Source organism: Leptinotarsa decemlineata, unplaced genomic scaffold (genome assembly GCF_025532065.1).
Source record: "Leptinotarsa decemlineata unplaced genomic scaffold, Ldec_3_MD MMD2_tig00003736_RagTag_RagTag, whole genome shotgun sequence".
Taxonomy (NCBI): Eukaryota; Metazoa; Arthropoda; class Insecta; order Coleoptera; family Chrysomelidae; genus Leptinotarsa; species Leptinotarsa decemlineata.
The window spans coordinates 317304-335244 of NW_027412593.1; the positions used below are offsets into that span (position 1 = coordinate 317304).

At 35.3% G+C, this 17941-nt stretch overlaps 1 protein-coding gene across 4 annotated transcripts in view; it reads left to right on the forward strand.

Moving 5' to 3' along the window:
* Positions 1–17941, forward strand: part of nuf (rab11 family-interacting protein nuf) — a 106817-nt gene that overhangs the window by 80546 nt on the left and 8330 nt on the right. For all 4 annotated transcript variants that reach the window (XM_074178223.1, XM_074178222.1, XM_074178224.1 and 1 more), the window contains 2 exons: positions 9026–9190; positions 11290–11546. In XM_074178223.1, the coding sequence (XP_074034324.1) occupies positions 9026–9190; positions 11290–11546 (422 nt within the window). The remainder of the gene's footprint in view (positions 1–9025; positions 9191–11289; positions 11547–17941) is intronic.

Consider the following 17941-nt stretch of genomic DNA (forward strand, 5'->3'; position numbering starts at 1 on the left):
ACAATGGACGGATATAGCATCTGTATCTGTAGAGTAGGGAGAGTGAGTGTAGACCCACAGCACTCAGGCCACATGTGACCCATTAACCTAGGAGTTGTCCTCCTAGGTCATCGTCCATCCTGTCCTTTCCAGATAGGTGGACAGGTCACTAGGAGACATCTACTTTATATTGTCAGGTGTAGGCCAAGACTCGCCGAACACACACTCTCTTTGGCAACCTTGAGGTGTTTCAATGTGGCCTCCGCGAAGGTTTTGGAAGGTGCAGCGACATTACTGTCGTTGCGATGCTTCTTCAACCTTCTTGGGGTTCCCTACGTGGAGGTGCACTAGTGAGGGAGCTTTCCTGCAGGGAAAGCCGGTTGCTTGCCTTCATTCAAGGCGGAGCTCTTGGCGCCCGCCGCAGGAAGTGCCCTTGCTGTTAGAGGTGAAGTGGGGGAGGAGGAGGGTGCACTTATAGTTGCTGCTACTTCTGCCTCCTTCGCTCCCTTTCTCCTTTTGGCCTCGGCGCCGCAAATGCGCTTACGCCTTGGCCTTTGTATTACATCACGAGGTGATCTACTATGTCCAGCCTCATTCCAAGCGGTAGATTGGGGTGGACATTTCTGTTCATCCCCAGCCACCGCCTTTGATTGAGATGGGATTGGTTTTTGTTTTTGTCGTTTCTGTTTTTGTGTTTATTTCATTCATGGGAGTTCCTACGAGAAGCAAGGGAAGAGTTGGTCACCTCTGGCAGAGTTGACCAACTCTAACAGTCTACCAGAGGTAGGCTGATTATAATGAGGTTTCGCCCAGTTTCCCAAGGGGATCGTTCCTACCCCGCATATCACGCTGCGGCCATTCAGCTGTCGGCACGATTCCTTACACCTCAGCTTGGGTAGGCTGGTCCACGGTGGCATGTTTTGCGAAGGCTTTTGGGAGGTTTTAGTTCTCCTCACCCTACTTATTTCTGCCACCGACCAGGAGTCCGGCGACCCCGTCCGTAAGGCCACATTGGCTTCCCGGACAGGGCCTCCAGTCCCCTGGCCGTTCCCCTATCCGTCACCTGGGGACGCGCCCGATAGGTTGCCCAACCCACGGGTAGATGAATGGGTATGTGAACAAGCAAAATTGTTGAATTTGGACGTTACCAATCCGCATGAGATCTAAGAGCCTCCAATGCATTCGAAAAAGTCACTGTTTGGTGTGGATTTTAGGCTGGCGGTGTCATCGGTCCAGTGACGGCTCGTGCATTAAAGAACAGGGGAGGCTTAAGTCATACAGACGCCGGAGGCGCGAAAATTTTCATGTTGTTGCACGCTTTGCTTAATTAATACTAAAGTTAGGGCATGGGCATGACAATGCGTAAAAAGTGCAAGAGGAGCTATGGACTTTATTTCAGTTTGTAAACCATTTGAATGACCGGCCATGACCGCAGCCCCATCAAAGGTTTGCGCAATTAACTTTTGCCTAAAATTATAGGTGTCACACGTACGAATTAAAAAATTAAACAAATCGTCAGCTGTACGCCCAGATGAAACATCATGAAAACCCATAAAACGTTCTACACCATTACCATCTTTGACATATCTAAAAACGATTGAAAGTTGTGATGTACAGGTAATATTGGTAGTTTCATCAATTTCCCATGCAAAAAAAGAAACACTTTCAATCTCCTTGCTTATATTTTCCTTAATAATGTATGCCGCACTGTTTATTTTGGATGGTTTTTGAGGTTCCCGAAAAAACGCTACCGTTTAAAAAAGTGCCAAATTGTGAATCATATTTGCTACATAACACAGGTAAATTTTTTAAATCGGGTATCCTATTTTAGACCACGTTTGGTATTTGGTTTGTACGGAAAATAAAACACAGGGCCAACAAAAAAGTTTTTCTCGTTTAATAAAGCCGGTTAACCAATCGCATTTATCGTACCAACTAATATTAAATCCACGATTTTGTCGATTATCTGACGATTTAATTGAAATCAAATTTGGTTGAGACCATCCCAGAGTTTTAATAATGTAAAATTTATTATCATAAGATAGACTTAAAATTATTTGTCAGCAACCAATCGACTATATCGTCAGATGTTTTAATTTCGTCCAACTTATCCTTAATAAATGAAAGACAAACTTACCGAAAAGTGAAAACCTGAAAACACCTTTTATACACAAATAACAAATATTATCAAGAAACACTAAAACGATTTACCGGAATATTTTTTAGTCCCGGTCTGTCACGGTATCCCGTCCGAATAATTAAATAAAAAACAAACGCATTCGTACACTAACGGAGGCGAACTGGAGGCAAGCCTCCTCTGATGCTATAATTTCTGCAACTGAAATTACAAATCGGGACGTATGTCGCTGGTTGGATCGATCTCGTGGAGCCTGTGTTTTTTAAAGCGGTCGGAGGTTTGGCTTCCTTGCAACGTATGGCATTTATTATTTCGGGTTGATAGTTTATTCGTTCATGGGCGGTGCGTTTCAGTTTTGTTGATACAGGATACAGTGTGGTACGTACTACGTAGTGAGTGATAGTGTTTTTTCGGGCATATTATGTATTTATATTAAAAATTAATGGTAAAGTTATGATACCCAAGCATTTTTAGAAAAAAATAATCATAATTATTTGTCAATATCTTTTAATTTATTGCGATGAATAGCCTCATGGGGAAGCTAAGCCTCCCTTGCCTCCTCTAACGAGCCGCCGCTGCATCGATCCTGAATTGGATAATCTGTACACCTAAGACAAGTGTTTCAACAGGACGGCCATACATTCGACTTTTCCTTGTGGGGTTTTCTCAAGTCGCAGGTGTATGCGAATAAGCCAAAAATCACAGTGATCCCCAAAGCCAACGTAGCCCATGCCATCGGTCGAATTCAGCCTGATTTATAAGCCACACATAATGTCGTTCATAGGTCTTTGAAACGAATAAACAATTTTGATATTTCACACACAGTTTATTTTATTTAAATTTAAAGTTAGGAAGCTCTTAAGAAAGACCCTATATAATAATATGAAAGCGATGTAATAATTACAGAAGGGCTTCGTTAATCCGGAGAGGCAAAACAACACCCTTTCTGGATTATCGAGGCGTCTGGATTATAGTATGCCATATTCAATGCTAATAATACACATGTTTAACCTTAATTTCCTCATTTCATTAGTTCGGACTTTCATTGCCTAATGTGATATAAATTGATTTGAAATCAGTTAAAGAATCTGTAAAAAATTAAAAAGAATAGCTGCATTTACAGGAACATGCAAGAGCCTTTGTCACAAAAACCATGTAAACAAAGCATCTTCTGAAGCAGGATTTTCCGATTTCTTCAGTGTTTTTCGTACATCGGACCATTTTCTGTTATGCTAACAAACTTCAAGACTTTGTCTTTGTTTTTCTTAATGTCGCCTACAGTTGACCTGTCTATACCAAACTTCCGAGCAATGACAGGGTAGCTGTCAACTTTATCTAATATATAATTCGCAATTTGTCTTTTGATTCCCGCCTCCCCTCGAAGCCCATTGTCCGGCCAGATTACAGCGATCACCGAACAAACGGGAGTCCGGATTACCGAGGCCCTACTGTATTTCATCAGAATCTCATATTCTATGGAGAGGATAGCTGACTTTGTCGATCTGTTTTCAATCATACTAGACCGCAAATAGTTTTTTAGGAAATGGAATTTCTTGTGATTAGTTTTGAGCTCCTTTTGTACCTGCGTCCTTGGCTCCACCATCTAAATACGGCCCTGGCATCAAGAAGTATTTGGCTTTATCTATTTCTTATTCTTTAATATATTTCTCATGTTACTGTTTCAATGTGAGGATAGACCCACAATTCAATTTGATTTCGACATTAAAGATATATGTGAATGTTCTCAGCATTCCTCGCACCTCATCTAAAATAGTTTCAACATCATACCCCAAGTTATTTGCCATGATAATCTCATGAAAGGTCAGAGGTCTTTAGATAACTATATAATCACGTTAAATTGCAGGCAAGGTTATCCATATTATACTTTTTTGATGTACAAATGAAGATTCATGATTGTACTGAACAAAACCTTCTTCTTAGAGTGTTCGAAAAAAATTGATTGTATGTCAGCACGATGAATATTTTTCGACCAGAAATACATACATATATGTCGGCATATTGGAAATGTTGGGCATGGAGCGTGTGGCGTTTTTTCTCCAATGGAATTGTCATTTCGGAGAATATCAAAAAATGGAAAAGGAAATATTCGATACAACGTTTCGTGTCAACATGGCCACCATCAACTTTTTGTTTAAATACGGACCTGTCTTTTTTATTATAGATATTGATAAAGCAAAAAATTCACAATCCAAGGGGATATCACATTTGATATGTTTATAGCGTTCCATTTGAAATAACCACCAGCATCAGTGACAACAACCAAACAGAAAAACAATTTATTTCATCATGAACTTTTGGGAAAAATGAAACCAATACGGAAAATCAAAGCTTCATGGGAATCTACATTAAACGCTCGAATTGACGACCTCTTTCTTGAATGCACATAAGTTGTCGGTCCAGACAATTTGTGTGGAAATTTTTCATGCATCTCTTATTCTCTCTTATTTTTTGTTTGAGACATGTTTTTTAAAAATTTGTCTTGTCCGATCTTCTTTGATACTCAAGGGTAAATGGTTGTAGAATTTAATTGATGCGTAATACGGCCCATGCTCTGTGTTTTTCGGTCCATGTTTAGGAACAATATAATTGGATTTCTGTCGGGTGGAATACTCATGTCTATATTTGTCATCTTCAAAATTCGATTTGTTCTCGTTTACAAAAAGTACACAAACATAAATATATATATAGCATATACAGTAAGCATTTTGTTACCCTTGAAGGTACCACGACAAGTGTCTGTGTAATTCATATTGAACATTGTTTTCAATATACGTTTCTGCATTATGAAAATACGTTCCAGTTCCATAAGAAAATACATTGGATTTTGGGCTCGTATCGGTGTTGTTCATCTACTGGATTTCAATTTCCCGCTCCACGCGCGGTAGCTTCTGATTGGTCGACTGGGTAATGATGAAAAGTGGAGGAGTGGAAACGACTACGTCACACCTACCTCGAGTTGAGTGTTCCACAAGGTTCCGATCGGAAGTCCAAAAAGGTCCAGAATGGACCTGCTCAAATTTGCTCGTGTTTTTCCATAAGGAATGGCTTAGAACTCCTATAGCTATATTACTACTCAACATTTTTATCGGTCGTTAATGTGCTAGGGCAGTGGTCGCCAACCTCTTCAATGTGTTGAGTTACTTTATTAATTTTGGAATAAACAGCGAGCTACCCACACGGAAGCCACGTAACGCAACGTAAATGAAATAATCCACAGTTAATTATAATAATAATAATAATAATAATAATAATAATGTTTATTGTGCAAAAACAGGGAAAAGGGTTAGCCGGAGGCTATCTTCCACCCGTCCCATAATTAGGAAAAAAAATAAGCATACAGTAAGAAAGACTACCTATAACAATAACAATTACAATAGACACAAAAATAATATAAAACGAACTATTATGAGATTATAAAGATAATATAAAAGATTACAATCGTTTTTGAACATCTAAGAAATTAATTTTCAAAGTACTTTTGAATTGATATATAGACAAATGCATATACGGTAATAAATTATTTAGATACTTTGGTGCAAAGTAAGAAAAACATCCCTCAAATTTGGTGGTAACATGATATGGAATGGTAAATGTATCTTTTCTTAAAATGATAGAATGATTATCAGATCGCTTACTAAGTAATCTGAACAAGTAATTAGGAGTTTTGCTTTCCAATAGTTTATATAAGAATACAGATATGAGATAACGAATTCTAAACTCAATATTCAGCTGATCTAATTTCAATAAATATGGAGTTACATGATTACGGTAGTTTATGCAGCACACAAATCTCATACAAGCATTTTGTATACGTTGAAGTTTGTGTTTATTATAGTCTGGTAAGAAGTTGTTATCATTATATGTATTTATTTTACTATGTAACTGGTAATACATAATACATAGGTACTAATAATGAACTAATAACAAAATAACTAATATTACTAGTACGTACTTGTTCATAGCTACATTCCTACCTATCAAACGAAAGTGAAATAAACACAAAATTTTATCCAGCCACAACGGTATGTCACGTATGATTTAAAAATAGTTAATAATAACAACAAAAAAGTAACGCACTATCATGAACATAAACATTGAAAAATAAAAAAGCACGTTCAATGAGAAGGCTGACACTCAGACTCATCGATAATTTTTTTAATGTTTGCAGTATAATTTGATACAGCCATTCGAATACAATTATCCAAATGTTCATCTGTGAGTCGATTACGATATTTGTTCTTAATAAACTTCATATTGGAAAAAGAAGATTCACACAAATAGGTTGAACTGAATAATGCTTTCACTTTCAAGGCAACACGGCATAGAACTGAATATTTGTCTTTACTTACAATAGGCCAGATACATTCAGTACTTGAGACTAACGATTTTAAGGCTAAATCATTTTGAAACTCAATGACTTCCATTTCTGTTGCAACGATGTCGTCGCCAAAGTTCTGCATAACACAAGTTGCAAACTGTTGGATATCAATTTCCATAAAGGGTGAAACAACAAACTGCGCTACTAAAGCCATTTCATTGAAATCCTTAAGATATTTTTTCTGAAAGAATAGGAAAAGGCTTGGCATCGCTGTTAATTAGGTTTTGTTCCCAAAACTCCAGCTTTTTGATAAATACTTTTATATCAGAAATAATTTCCTCTAGTTCTTTGTCTCTCCCCTGAAGCTGCAAATTAAGTTCGTTTAATTTCTCTGTAATGTCCACGAGAAAACCAAAATCTCTAAGCCAGATTGAATTTTCTAGTTCCGGAGTCGGTTCATCGCGTTGTTTGAAAAATTGAACTATGCCAGATAGGACATCATTAACATATTTCAGCACCCGTCCTCTACTTAACCATCGGACTTCAGAGTGAAGGAGTGAAGGTTCTGAATAATCTTCTTTGTAACGCTTGAGCTCTAATCTTGTTCACAATTTTTACCACCTGTTTCATAACGTTGATTAGTTTCAGGAAATTTCCACATAATGCTTGCTGATGGATAATGCAGTGGTAACAGAGAAATTGCGGAAAAATTTCATCTTTACGACATAACGCCATCAGACCCTTATCACAACCCACCATAGCTGGAGCGCCATTGGTTGTCAAGCCTACCATTTTCGATATTGGAATTTTCTCGGAAGAAATAATATTTTTTGAATGAGAAAACAACTCATGTCCAGTAGTGTGTCCTTTCAGTGGAATGAACTTCAAAAGATTTTCTTTAATCGTAAAATCACTAAAAACCATCCTGACGAACACGGCCATCTGAGCAGTGTCAACGACATCTGTTGATTCATCCAGTTGAAGTGAAAAATAAACACAGTTATCTAAGTCAGTTCTTAACTGTAAAAAAATATCATTGCTCATTACTTCTACACGTCTCATCACTGTATTGGCAGAAAGTTGCATAGATTTCATAGCTGAAACTATCTCGTCTTTATTTCTAAAGTTGGCAAATAACGAATCAGCAGCTTCTGAAAACGCCTGTTTTATCATTTCCCCGTCTTCATAAGGTTTCTTTTTTTGTACAATTATCTGGGACACACGGTACGATGCTTCAGTTGCAGCCTCATTTTTGTCGACTGTTCTTAAAAATATTGATTGTTGTCCAATTAACTGCTTTTTTAACTGTTTCAGTTTCTCCTTTCTGGCGGCAGAATGTAGTGGGAATGATTTTTCAAAATTAGAATGTACAGTTTCATGATATCTCTCAATATTTCCTTTTTTAGAAACGGAGATCGAAGTATTACACAACAAACACACATTTTATCTTTAACTTCTGTAAAAAAGTATTGTTCTTCCCATTCCGAATGGAAGTGGTATGTCTTTACCTTCTTACAACTGCTTTCCATAATATTATTTTTGTTGTTCTCTACTAACCCAACCGCTGGACGTTGGTTACGCGTTCAGTCTTAAACTAAGCGCAATGTCGCCGCGCCGTGCGTATTTATCCCGTTCAAAGCAATCCAGATCGTTCTCGAACACTAACGCGCTGGTCCGGCTGGTCAGTTCTAGCCGATTCTAGCTTGATGGCGTCAGCGGCAGATCGCTCACCGCAACGTTGCCGCTGTTTACGTTAAATATTATGACAATTAGATTTTTTGTGGAATTTTCGGAAGCTTCTCTGATTTTTGCAGTTTGTATTTTTTAAATTAAAATCGTTGTGAGAGCTACCAGAATTGCCTCCGCGAGCTACCGGTAGCTCGCGATAGACAGGTTGGCGACCACTGTGCTAGGGCGTTGAGGGCGAGCGTCATCAATCACATGTTCTCAACCTTCTGCTTGTACCACTTTTAAACATTTTTCTAACCGAGAGTACAATCACCGTATGTCACTGTCAACATTTCGAGTATTTTTGAGCACTTCATTTAAATTTTTACACAAAATTTTATGCAAATTCTTTGATCCACACTATTCGATAGCCAAAAATCTCCGAACACGCAAAACATTTGTAACTTTCATAACTCTCACCAACAAACTAGACATGGTAAACAGCTGAAACTGTAAACATATTTTCGAGACGAGTGTACCAACATTAAAAAAATCGCTTATCGGATGTACGAAGCCCGCGAAATTTGAACATTCACCTTATTTTTTTAACAGACCTCGTACGAGTATATCCCAACGAAAAGCGCGACTAAATTTAACTGTATCTCAAAGTTACTTTTTAAATTTGTTTTTCACGTGGCGTTTTTATTTGGTACCAGCACTTCTTTTATTTTTTTAATCTTTATTTATTTACAAACACATATCCGATAAGTGTTGCTGCATTGCCTTAGACAATGGATGACGAAGATGTAGAAATACTTCAGAATATTTCTGATCACTATGATAATGAAGTATATATCCAACCAAGTACCTTTTCACTCTTACTTCTAATTCGAACATTTTAGTTCCAGGTGTTGCAACAACAAGTAGGAGTTCTGCAAGATACAGCAAACCAGAACGATGAAAGATATACCAGGGCCAAAGCAGATAATGCTTCCCTTCAGGCCAGGGTACTCATGCTGGAAGAGCAAATAAGAGAAACGGAATTGAGATATGAAGAGAAATTACAGGTAACTTAGAATGAATCTCTGTTTAAAAATCTGTTTAAAATCTGTTTTTCCGTTAATCAGCTGCCGCCCCCATACGAACGACAACTCTCAGAAGTTGAGAAACTTGTGCGAGCTAAGGACTAACGAGGTCTTACCTTTTAACGTGTGATTCCTAACTTAGAATGAATGATGAAGCATTTTCCTATATGTTCAAACCCGCCACACCACCGGTATTCCTACAACAGAAAATTGTTTATATATACCGGGCGAGTCAATTGTGTGTTGCGCATCTTTCATATACTCTGATCAAGAAAATAAAGTATATGTATTTGTCTCTATATGAGGTTTCTCAAAATTTCAGACTGATAGACTGTGAGCCGGTGACAGATTTTCATGACCAAGTCCCTCCCAATCGAAAATTCGTAAAATTAGTCTGAGTAACTTCTGTCCAAGGGCACCGAAAATTATGATCCAGCTCTCATTCGATTCGAAATGACCTCTAGCAACTTTTTGAAAAATTTCAAGAGGGGCTCAAAAAAATTGCAAAAGTTATAAATAATTTAGTAAATTTTGGTTTTTGGTTTTTTGCAAATATCTTGGATAATATTAAAGATATCCGAAATTTGAAAAAAGATCCTTAAAGAGGAGGAAATTTCCTGAAACAAAAAGTCCCACCTTCCGGAACTCTATCACCAATATTTATAATTTTAATTTAAGGGCGAAACTAGCGCTAAAAGCCGGTGATGTGCGTCCCGCACGCGCTGACCGAGACGGACCTTTGAACAATAAAAATTATTTCAACCTATTAAATATCATTATTAAGAAAAATAAAATTCAAATACCTTCTAGACACTTCAATAAACGAAAATCCATGGAAAAAATTGTTCCTGTCATTATTTTATTAGATATACTTCAATTACTTAACTAATTTTCACAAATTTTTAATTTACATAAAAACCCTGATAATTTTTAAACTAAAAACCTAAAAATTTTTTCACTTCTTGGAGCTTTTCTTAAAAGCCTTTAAAAAAGATTCCCGTTGAAAAAATTAAAAAATTTCGATTTTCCACTTTGTTAATATTTTCTCTTTTGATATTCTGAAAAAAACTTTTTTTAATTTATATTTTCTTTATTTATTTAATAAACAATTTGTTTTAAATGAATTAATTTTTACGATATATGTTTTTAAATGCTACAAAAAAAGCAAAACAACCATTTGTCACTTTTTGTGTAAAAAAAGAGAAATATTAAAAAATTACAAAAAAAAAAGATTTTTTTTACACAAAAAGTGACACATGGTTGTTTTTGTTTTTTTTGTAGTATTTAAAAAATATTTCGTAAAAATTAATTTATTCAAAACAAATTTTTCATTATATAAATAAAGAAAATATAAATTAAAAAAAGATTTTTCTTCAGATTATCAAAGAGAAATAGAAATTATGATTTTTTCAAAAAATAGTTCCTCAATATTCATACTTTTAAAAAATTGTTAAACAACAAATGCGTTTTTAGGCAATAAAAAAATTTGTTTAAGAAACGATTTTGTTTTTAAAAATCATAATATTCATCATTGATAAAAATCCCCCCAAAAAAATTTCAAATATCTTATGTAACTTTAAATGATAAGGATACGAACAAATTTGAATATTTAAAAAAAATTCATTGTTTCTATTGAATTATTCACTTTGATCATTAATAACGAATTGGAAAATCAAAATTTTTTAATTTTTCCAACAGGAATCTTTTTTGGAGGCTTTCAAGAAAAGCTCCAAGAACTGAACAAAATTTGAGGTTTTTAGTTTAAAAATTATCAGTAAAAAACTAGTAAAAATTGGTCAATTAACTAAAGTATATCTAATAAAATAATCACGGATTTTTTTTTCAATGGATAGTCGTTTATTCAAGTGTCTAGAAGGAATGTGATTTTTTTTTCTTAATAATGATATTTAATATACATAAATCTGATTGGCCAGCCTAAGAAGGCTTGTTTATTTTACCCAGCAGATGCAAATATGCGTGGTGATCATTCTTTGATCACGCATCTATCGTTGTTTGGATTGCTTTTTTTGTTGGATGGATATAATTTAGTGCTGATTGTCATTGAAATAAATATATTTCAGGATGAGCAAAGAAGAACCAAAGAACTAGTATCAAGGTTGGAGAGGGAGAAACAATTACTTTTAGAGAATGCAAGCATACGACTGCAATCGTCGGAAGCCGAGTGTTTGAATCTTAAAGAGGAAGTTGCCAGGCAAAGAACGCAGCTAGAGAAGTTCGAAAATCAGCGTCAAAATTTGATGGATCAAACTCAAGATATCACCAGTGAACTCAACCTTGCCAAGGAAGAGATTAAAAAGATGAAAGATCAAGAAATTAGGTGAGTTTATTTTATAATTTTGCAGTTATATAATAATTTCACTAACCTAGAAACTTCCAACTGTATATAATAATAAATCGACTTTATAGACCATAAAATACATAGCATTGACAGTAAGATACTATTTCAATAAGTGATGAATTGTCGGGGGGTTTTTCAACCATACCATGAGAAAGGGAGTGTCTACAAATATAATCGTAATACAGAAATCTATAAAGGCAATCGAACAGATGTGTGTGGTTATCAAGATTGTCAGTCCGAATTTCCTTTGAATTTGATTTTCAATCTTTTCTTGAAATTCTATATGCTTGAAAACAACTTCAATCTCTCGCAATGATAAGCTGGTTTTCGTGTCAGAAGGGTTTTGTGGGTAACTGTGAGCAGGAGAGGTTCTCATATTCTGCTTTGAAAGCCAACCTGATTCTTTCACTTTGTGGTTAATGTGGTCAAATTTGCGACATCCATATGAGTACCTTATGCAAAAATCTCAGTTCACTCTCTAGATACAAACCTAGATTCAGGCACTCCTTGACCTGAGGGAGGTAGTCCCTTCCAATTTTGATTCCTATCTGTCCAATGGCTGAATTTCTACATGACGTACGACCCAAAATCATGAAAGAAGATTTTTTCCCATTGAGCTTCAGAATCTGTTGTAGATATGTCCAACAATGACTGAAGATCTTGATTCATTAATATTTCTGGGTGAGTTATGGAAGTCGAGTTGAAAGTGGAGTATATTTGTGTGTTGTCGGTGTAATGGTGGGTTTGACTATTCTGTATGTATTCATGGAAATCCGATATATAAATACTGAATAGCAAGGGACCTAAGATTGAACCCTGTGGTACTCCATATGCAACAGTCAATGCTTCAGAATCATCATTGTCTATCACTATCCTTTATGCGCGATTAGTTAGGAAATCTCGTATGAATCCAACCTAACATTGCTGACCATCTATCGCATATTGTCATTCTCAAGACATATATTTCTAAGGGAGTAAATGCATGCAACCCAAGTGAATCAATAATGAAGCGAATAGTTAATCCAAATAATATAAATGAACTTCGAACTAGACTGAATGGTATAAATTGGTGTTAAATTTTATATATGTCTGTGCAAAAAGGCTTTGCCTTTTTCCTAGAGTCTCTGTCCTGGTGTTTTGATGTATCATGCCCAATAAAACAAAGTAAAGTCAAGAAGCCTAAAAACTCATGGATAACTAACAGTGTTGTTCAAGAAGGAAAATGCTTAAGAGAAATGTTCTATCTGATCACCAGTTATGAAGAAATCGATGCCCAAAGCATGCTTAAATATAAAATAAGATTGAGAGAACATAAAAGAACAATCAGACAGAATAAAATCAACTATTTTTCTAAAAAAATTGGTAATGCAGCCAACAAAACGAAGGAGACATGGAAAATAATAAATAGCGAACTAGGGAAACCAATGCATTTTGATGCTGGGGCATTACTTCAAACTATAATTCAATCTCAGTTGGGAATGCGCAAAATACATCTGAATTAATTGCTCAGTACTTTTCAAACACTGCTACATCTATCATAGTCACCAACTTTGGACAGAATTTAACCCTACTCTGCACCAGTAGTACGAATGTCAACACCAACACCCCTTTGATAACAGCCCAATATTAGAATCTGAAATATATGACCTCTCAGATCAATGAAAAATAAGACGTCACAGGCATTGATGAAATATCAATAATTACAGCTAAAGATATAATCAGTGCTATAATTGATCCACTTACCTATTTGTGAACCAGTCTTTAATACAAGGGTACTTCCCAAAGGAATTTAAAAAGGCTTTGCTAATTCCCCTATTTAAAACAGGAAATCGTGCTGAGATTGATAACTATAGACAGATCTCTATACTATGCTCGCTCTCAAAATTGCATGAGAAAATTGTAGCCTCCAGAATAAGGGAGTATGTAGAAATCAATAACATATTATGTAACAACCAGCATGGTTTCAGGAAAAATCGTTCCATGGAAACAGCCTCTTATCACTTTCTCAGCAACATATATTCCAACTTGGTCTTCCGAACAATGTATTAAGATGGTTAGGCTCCTATATGGAGGGGCGCTGTATGTCTGTCAAATATGGAGGCACCATGTCAGATGAACATGCTGTTAAACTGGGCGTTCCTCAGGGCTCAGTTTTAGGACCATTATTATTCATTATATTTATCAATGACTTGTCTGAATATGTGAGGGACTGCCACATAACGATGTTTGCAGATGTCACCACTGTTACAGTCACTGGACATACTATGGACGACGTGGTAACCAAAATTAGTAACATTATCGATGAATTCACTTCTTGGTGTGAACGAAACCGACTAGTTTTGAACACCTCAAAATCAGTGACAATGAAATTTTATAACAGAAATAATAATACTCAAGAGGCAGTGTTCCCTATTGATGAAATAGATATGTCACAAGTGAAATTTTTAGGAACAATTGTGGATGAAGCCTTTAATTGGAACTCTCATATTGATGGTGTCTGCAAGAAACTCAATAAAGCATTTTTTGCAATAAAGCAGATGAAAAACTGTGTAGATCAGAAAAGTCTGATTAGCATCTATTATGCAATGGCTTTTTCACATATTTCCTTGAACATCATGTCTTGGGGGTGCGGTTCGGATTTCAACAGGGTGTTTATAGGACAAAAACGTATTCTGAGACTAATTTTTGACTTTTGACATGGAATATCGTGAAAGTTGTAAACCAGTGTTCATAAGAATGAAATTGCTGTCTGTCCCAGCACTGTATATTTTTAAATGTGTAGTTTTTATTAGAAAAAATCTTACAACTCTGACAAATAATGGATCCTCTCACAATTTTTATACACGTCATGCTGATCAATTGAGAATACCCCTCCACAGGACTGCTAAATTCCAAACATTACCCCTATATAATGGGATCATCCTGTATAATAAACTGCCAACTTCAATTAAAACTCTGAAATCCGAAAATGTGTTCTATAACCGTGTTAAATCCTTACTCATTGAAAATTGTTACTATAGTCGCCAGGAATACCTAAATGATAATTTAATGTAGTTATTTTCTGAATAAGTCTAATGTAAATGTCATAAATGTTATTTATTAGTGTTATAGTATGCTTTTTGTTTTTAGATAGATAGATAGATAGATAAATATACTTTATTGTCCCAAGAATAAATTCTCATTGACAAAGTGTGATGAAAATATAAATATATGTGTATATATATACATATAAAAATATAAATAAATAAAACAGCAAATTAAAAAGTATGTAAAACATATTTGTCAAAACAAAACAAACCTAGCATTTTCATTATAAATGCAATTGTATCACAATTCAATTTACACATACACATATTAATTTGGAATAAAACAAGACTATATGTATAATAGTAATAATGATAATGATAGCTTATCTTGGCAGAACACTGAGAATATTTACAATTTGTCATCATAATATTCCTGCAGGCTATAATAAGCTTTCATGAGCAGTATATTTTTGACCGACTCCCTGAAACGTCTCTGCTCTACTATATCCCTAACTACCTGTGGTAAATGGTTGAACATTTTTTTTCTCTTCGTACATGTTAGAGTGTTTTGTTAGAGTCAATCTGGGTATTGGCAGATGTAAATTATTACTACTGTTCTGTCTTGTGTTGTGGATTCTATGTGTATCTGGAGAATCAGTGTTATATCTTTTATGAATCAGGCAAACAACTTCAAGAATGAAGATGCTGAATAGAGAGAGGATTCTGTATTTAACGAAAAGTTGTCTACCACTATCCCTATGGTTTGCCCCACATAAAAACCGCAAAGATCTCTTTTGCAACACGAAGACCTGGTTCAATAGTTGTTTACTACAGAATCCCCAAAATGCAATGCCATACCTTAGATGAGACTCTACTAGGGCAAAGTAAGTCGATCTAGCAGTGAATATATCAAGTTCATTGGAGACAATTCTGACAGCAAATGATCCTGAAGCCAATTTTGTGCATAATTAATTAACCTGCCATGTGTACATATGTACATATTGTACCCATTAACGAAAATAAATTACTATTAATTTTATTATTATAATATAAGGTATATCTTACTGACAATTGCTTTTGTAAGTATGTTTTTTTTTGTGTTTTACTACATATCGTTTTTATAGATTCACAATTTGTTTTTATACTTCATTTCAATTATGTGCTAAGGGTAAATGGTTTGATTTAATTGACGTCCCATATGTACATAGCATACCACAGTTGTTTAATAAATTATTATTATTATTAATTCAACAGAATCAGATAGAAACCAAAAAATTGGAGCTTTGTACAAAGAATGTGATGATCTAAGGTATCAAAAGCTTTACTATAGTCAAGAAAGGCCAGACACAAAGGTTTCCTTCATCACTAGATTTCATTATATCATCTGTGATTTTCAACATGACTGTTGTGATACTATGATTTTGTCGAAGACCAGACAGAAAGGTTTCCTTCATCACTAGATTTCATTATATCTGTGATTTTCAAAATGACTGTTGTCGTACTATGATTTTGTCGAAATCCAGATTCTACATTAAAGATTATTTGAGCGGAATCAACGTGTTCCAATATCTGTTCTTTCGTTATCATTTCAAGTACTTTCGACAAGGTTGGCAGAATGCTAATCGGACGTAAATCTGAATATTCTGTTTATTTGGGAAGAGGGAGAACCAAGACATGTTTCCATATTGAGAGAAAGGTACCGCTAGAGATGCATTTATTCATTATGAAAGTTAAATGTTCGATAAGTTCCTCTCCTACAACTTGAGCATGTGAAGTGAGATATCGTCAGTTCCCACAGCATTATGTTTTAATTTTTTATAGGTATTTCAAAACGGTTGTATGGTCTACGGTATGGAAGTTGAAATATTTTTGCTGATTAATAATAATAATAATAATATCGTTTATTATGCATAAAAATACATTTTTACATAAAAGGAAAAGGGTTAGCCAAAGGCTATCTTCCACCTTTCCCAAAAATTATACAGTGAGTATAAGAAAATAATTATAAACATACTTATTTACTATCATAACAATAATAGAGAAGAGGAAAAAAATGATACATCAAATAGTTGCTGATAACTCTTAATATTCTTATGCCTGCTTAATAAACTATATAAATAACTAGGTGTTTTAGTTTAAGCAACTTAAACAAAAACATTTTTATCAAATATTGGACTCTGTACCTCACATTCACATGTTCACCATATGGTATACAGCATACGAATCACATTCAAACATTTTCTATACATTGTAACTTCTGTTTGTTATATTGCAGCAACTAACCTGAGTTTCATTTCTTCTGATAACCGATACTTGAATTTATATAGCGATTTGAGTTTGAACAATGATACTTTGAAAATGTTTGTCACATGTTCATGGAAAGACAAAGAGCTATCTATGGTTACGCCAAGATTTTTAGCACTGTCTACCCAGTCAGTGTCTGTGTTATCGAGAGTGAGCCTAAAGCTATACTGAGTTTCTACTATTTGTCTTTGAGACTCTATGCATAAGGCCAAAGTTTTATTTTGATTGATTTTCAGTCCATGATTCTCCGAGTATATGAATGTTTTGTGCAAATCTGTGTTTATTATATTGGCCACGCAACTTTCTGTATCGGTGTTATGAGAAGACAAATATAACTGTATATCATCTGCGTATAGATGTACATGCTATATATTTGTGAAGAAGAGACCATTCATGAGGATTTTTCATTGGGTGTGGTATTATTTATATTTTCGGGATTCTTCAATATGTTATACTTAAGTTTGATATTTTCATTAAGCCGCAACCAGCTTATTCAGATGTATTCAGTATTTACTCCATACATTGATGCTGTTCATTTTTTCCAAATTTTAATTTTTCTCTACGAATTCAAATTGAACCAAAGCACTGCAGAAACAGCCCTAAAAAATAACCAGGCATTTGGCGGTGATACTGTCAATGAATGCACTGTTCGACATTGGTTTGTGATTAGCCACTCAGGCACTTCCCAAAGACGAAAACCCTATGTTTGTTGGTCAATGGCTGGTGTAATTCACTATAACTTTCTGCAACTGGGCCAAACCAGCGTTCTATTATGAGGAATTCGACGAAATGTACCAAAAATTGCATCAGCTGCCGTCAGCACTGGTCAACAGAAGAGGTCCGTTCCTGCTTCACAATAGCGCCCGTCCGCACATTTCACAAATCACTGTCCGAAAAGTGAACGAATTCAGCATCGAAGTTCTGCATCACCCACGATACTCCACAGACCTATGGCCAAGCGACTGGCAACTTTTCGAGCAACTTTTTCACTGGTAGAACCTTCACCAAGCAAAACCAGGGCAAAGCCGCCTTCATCGACTTCGT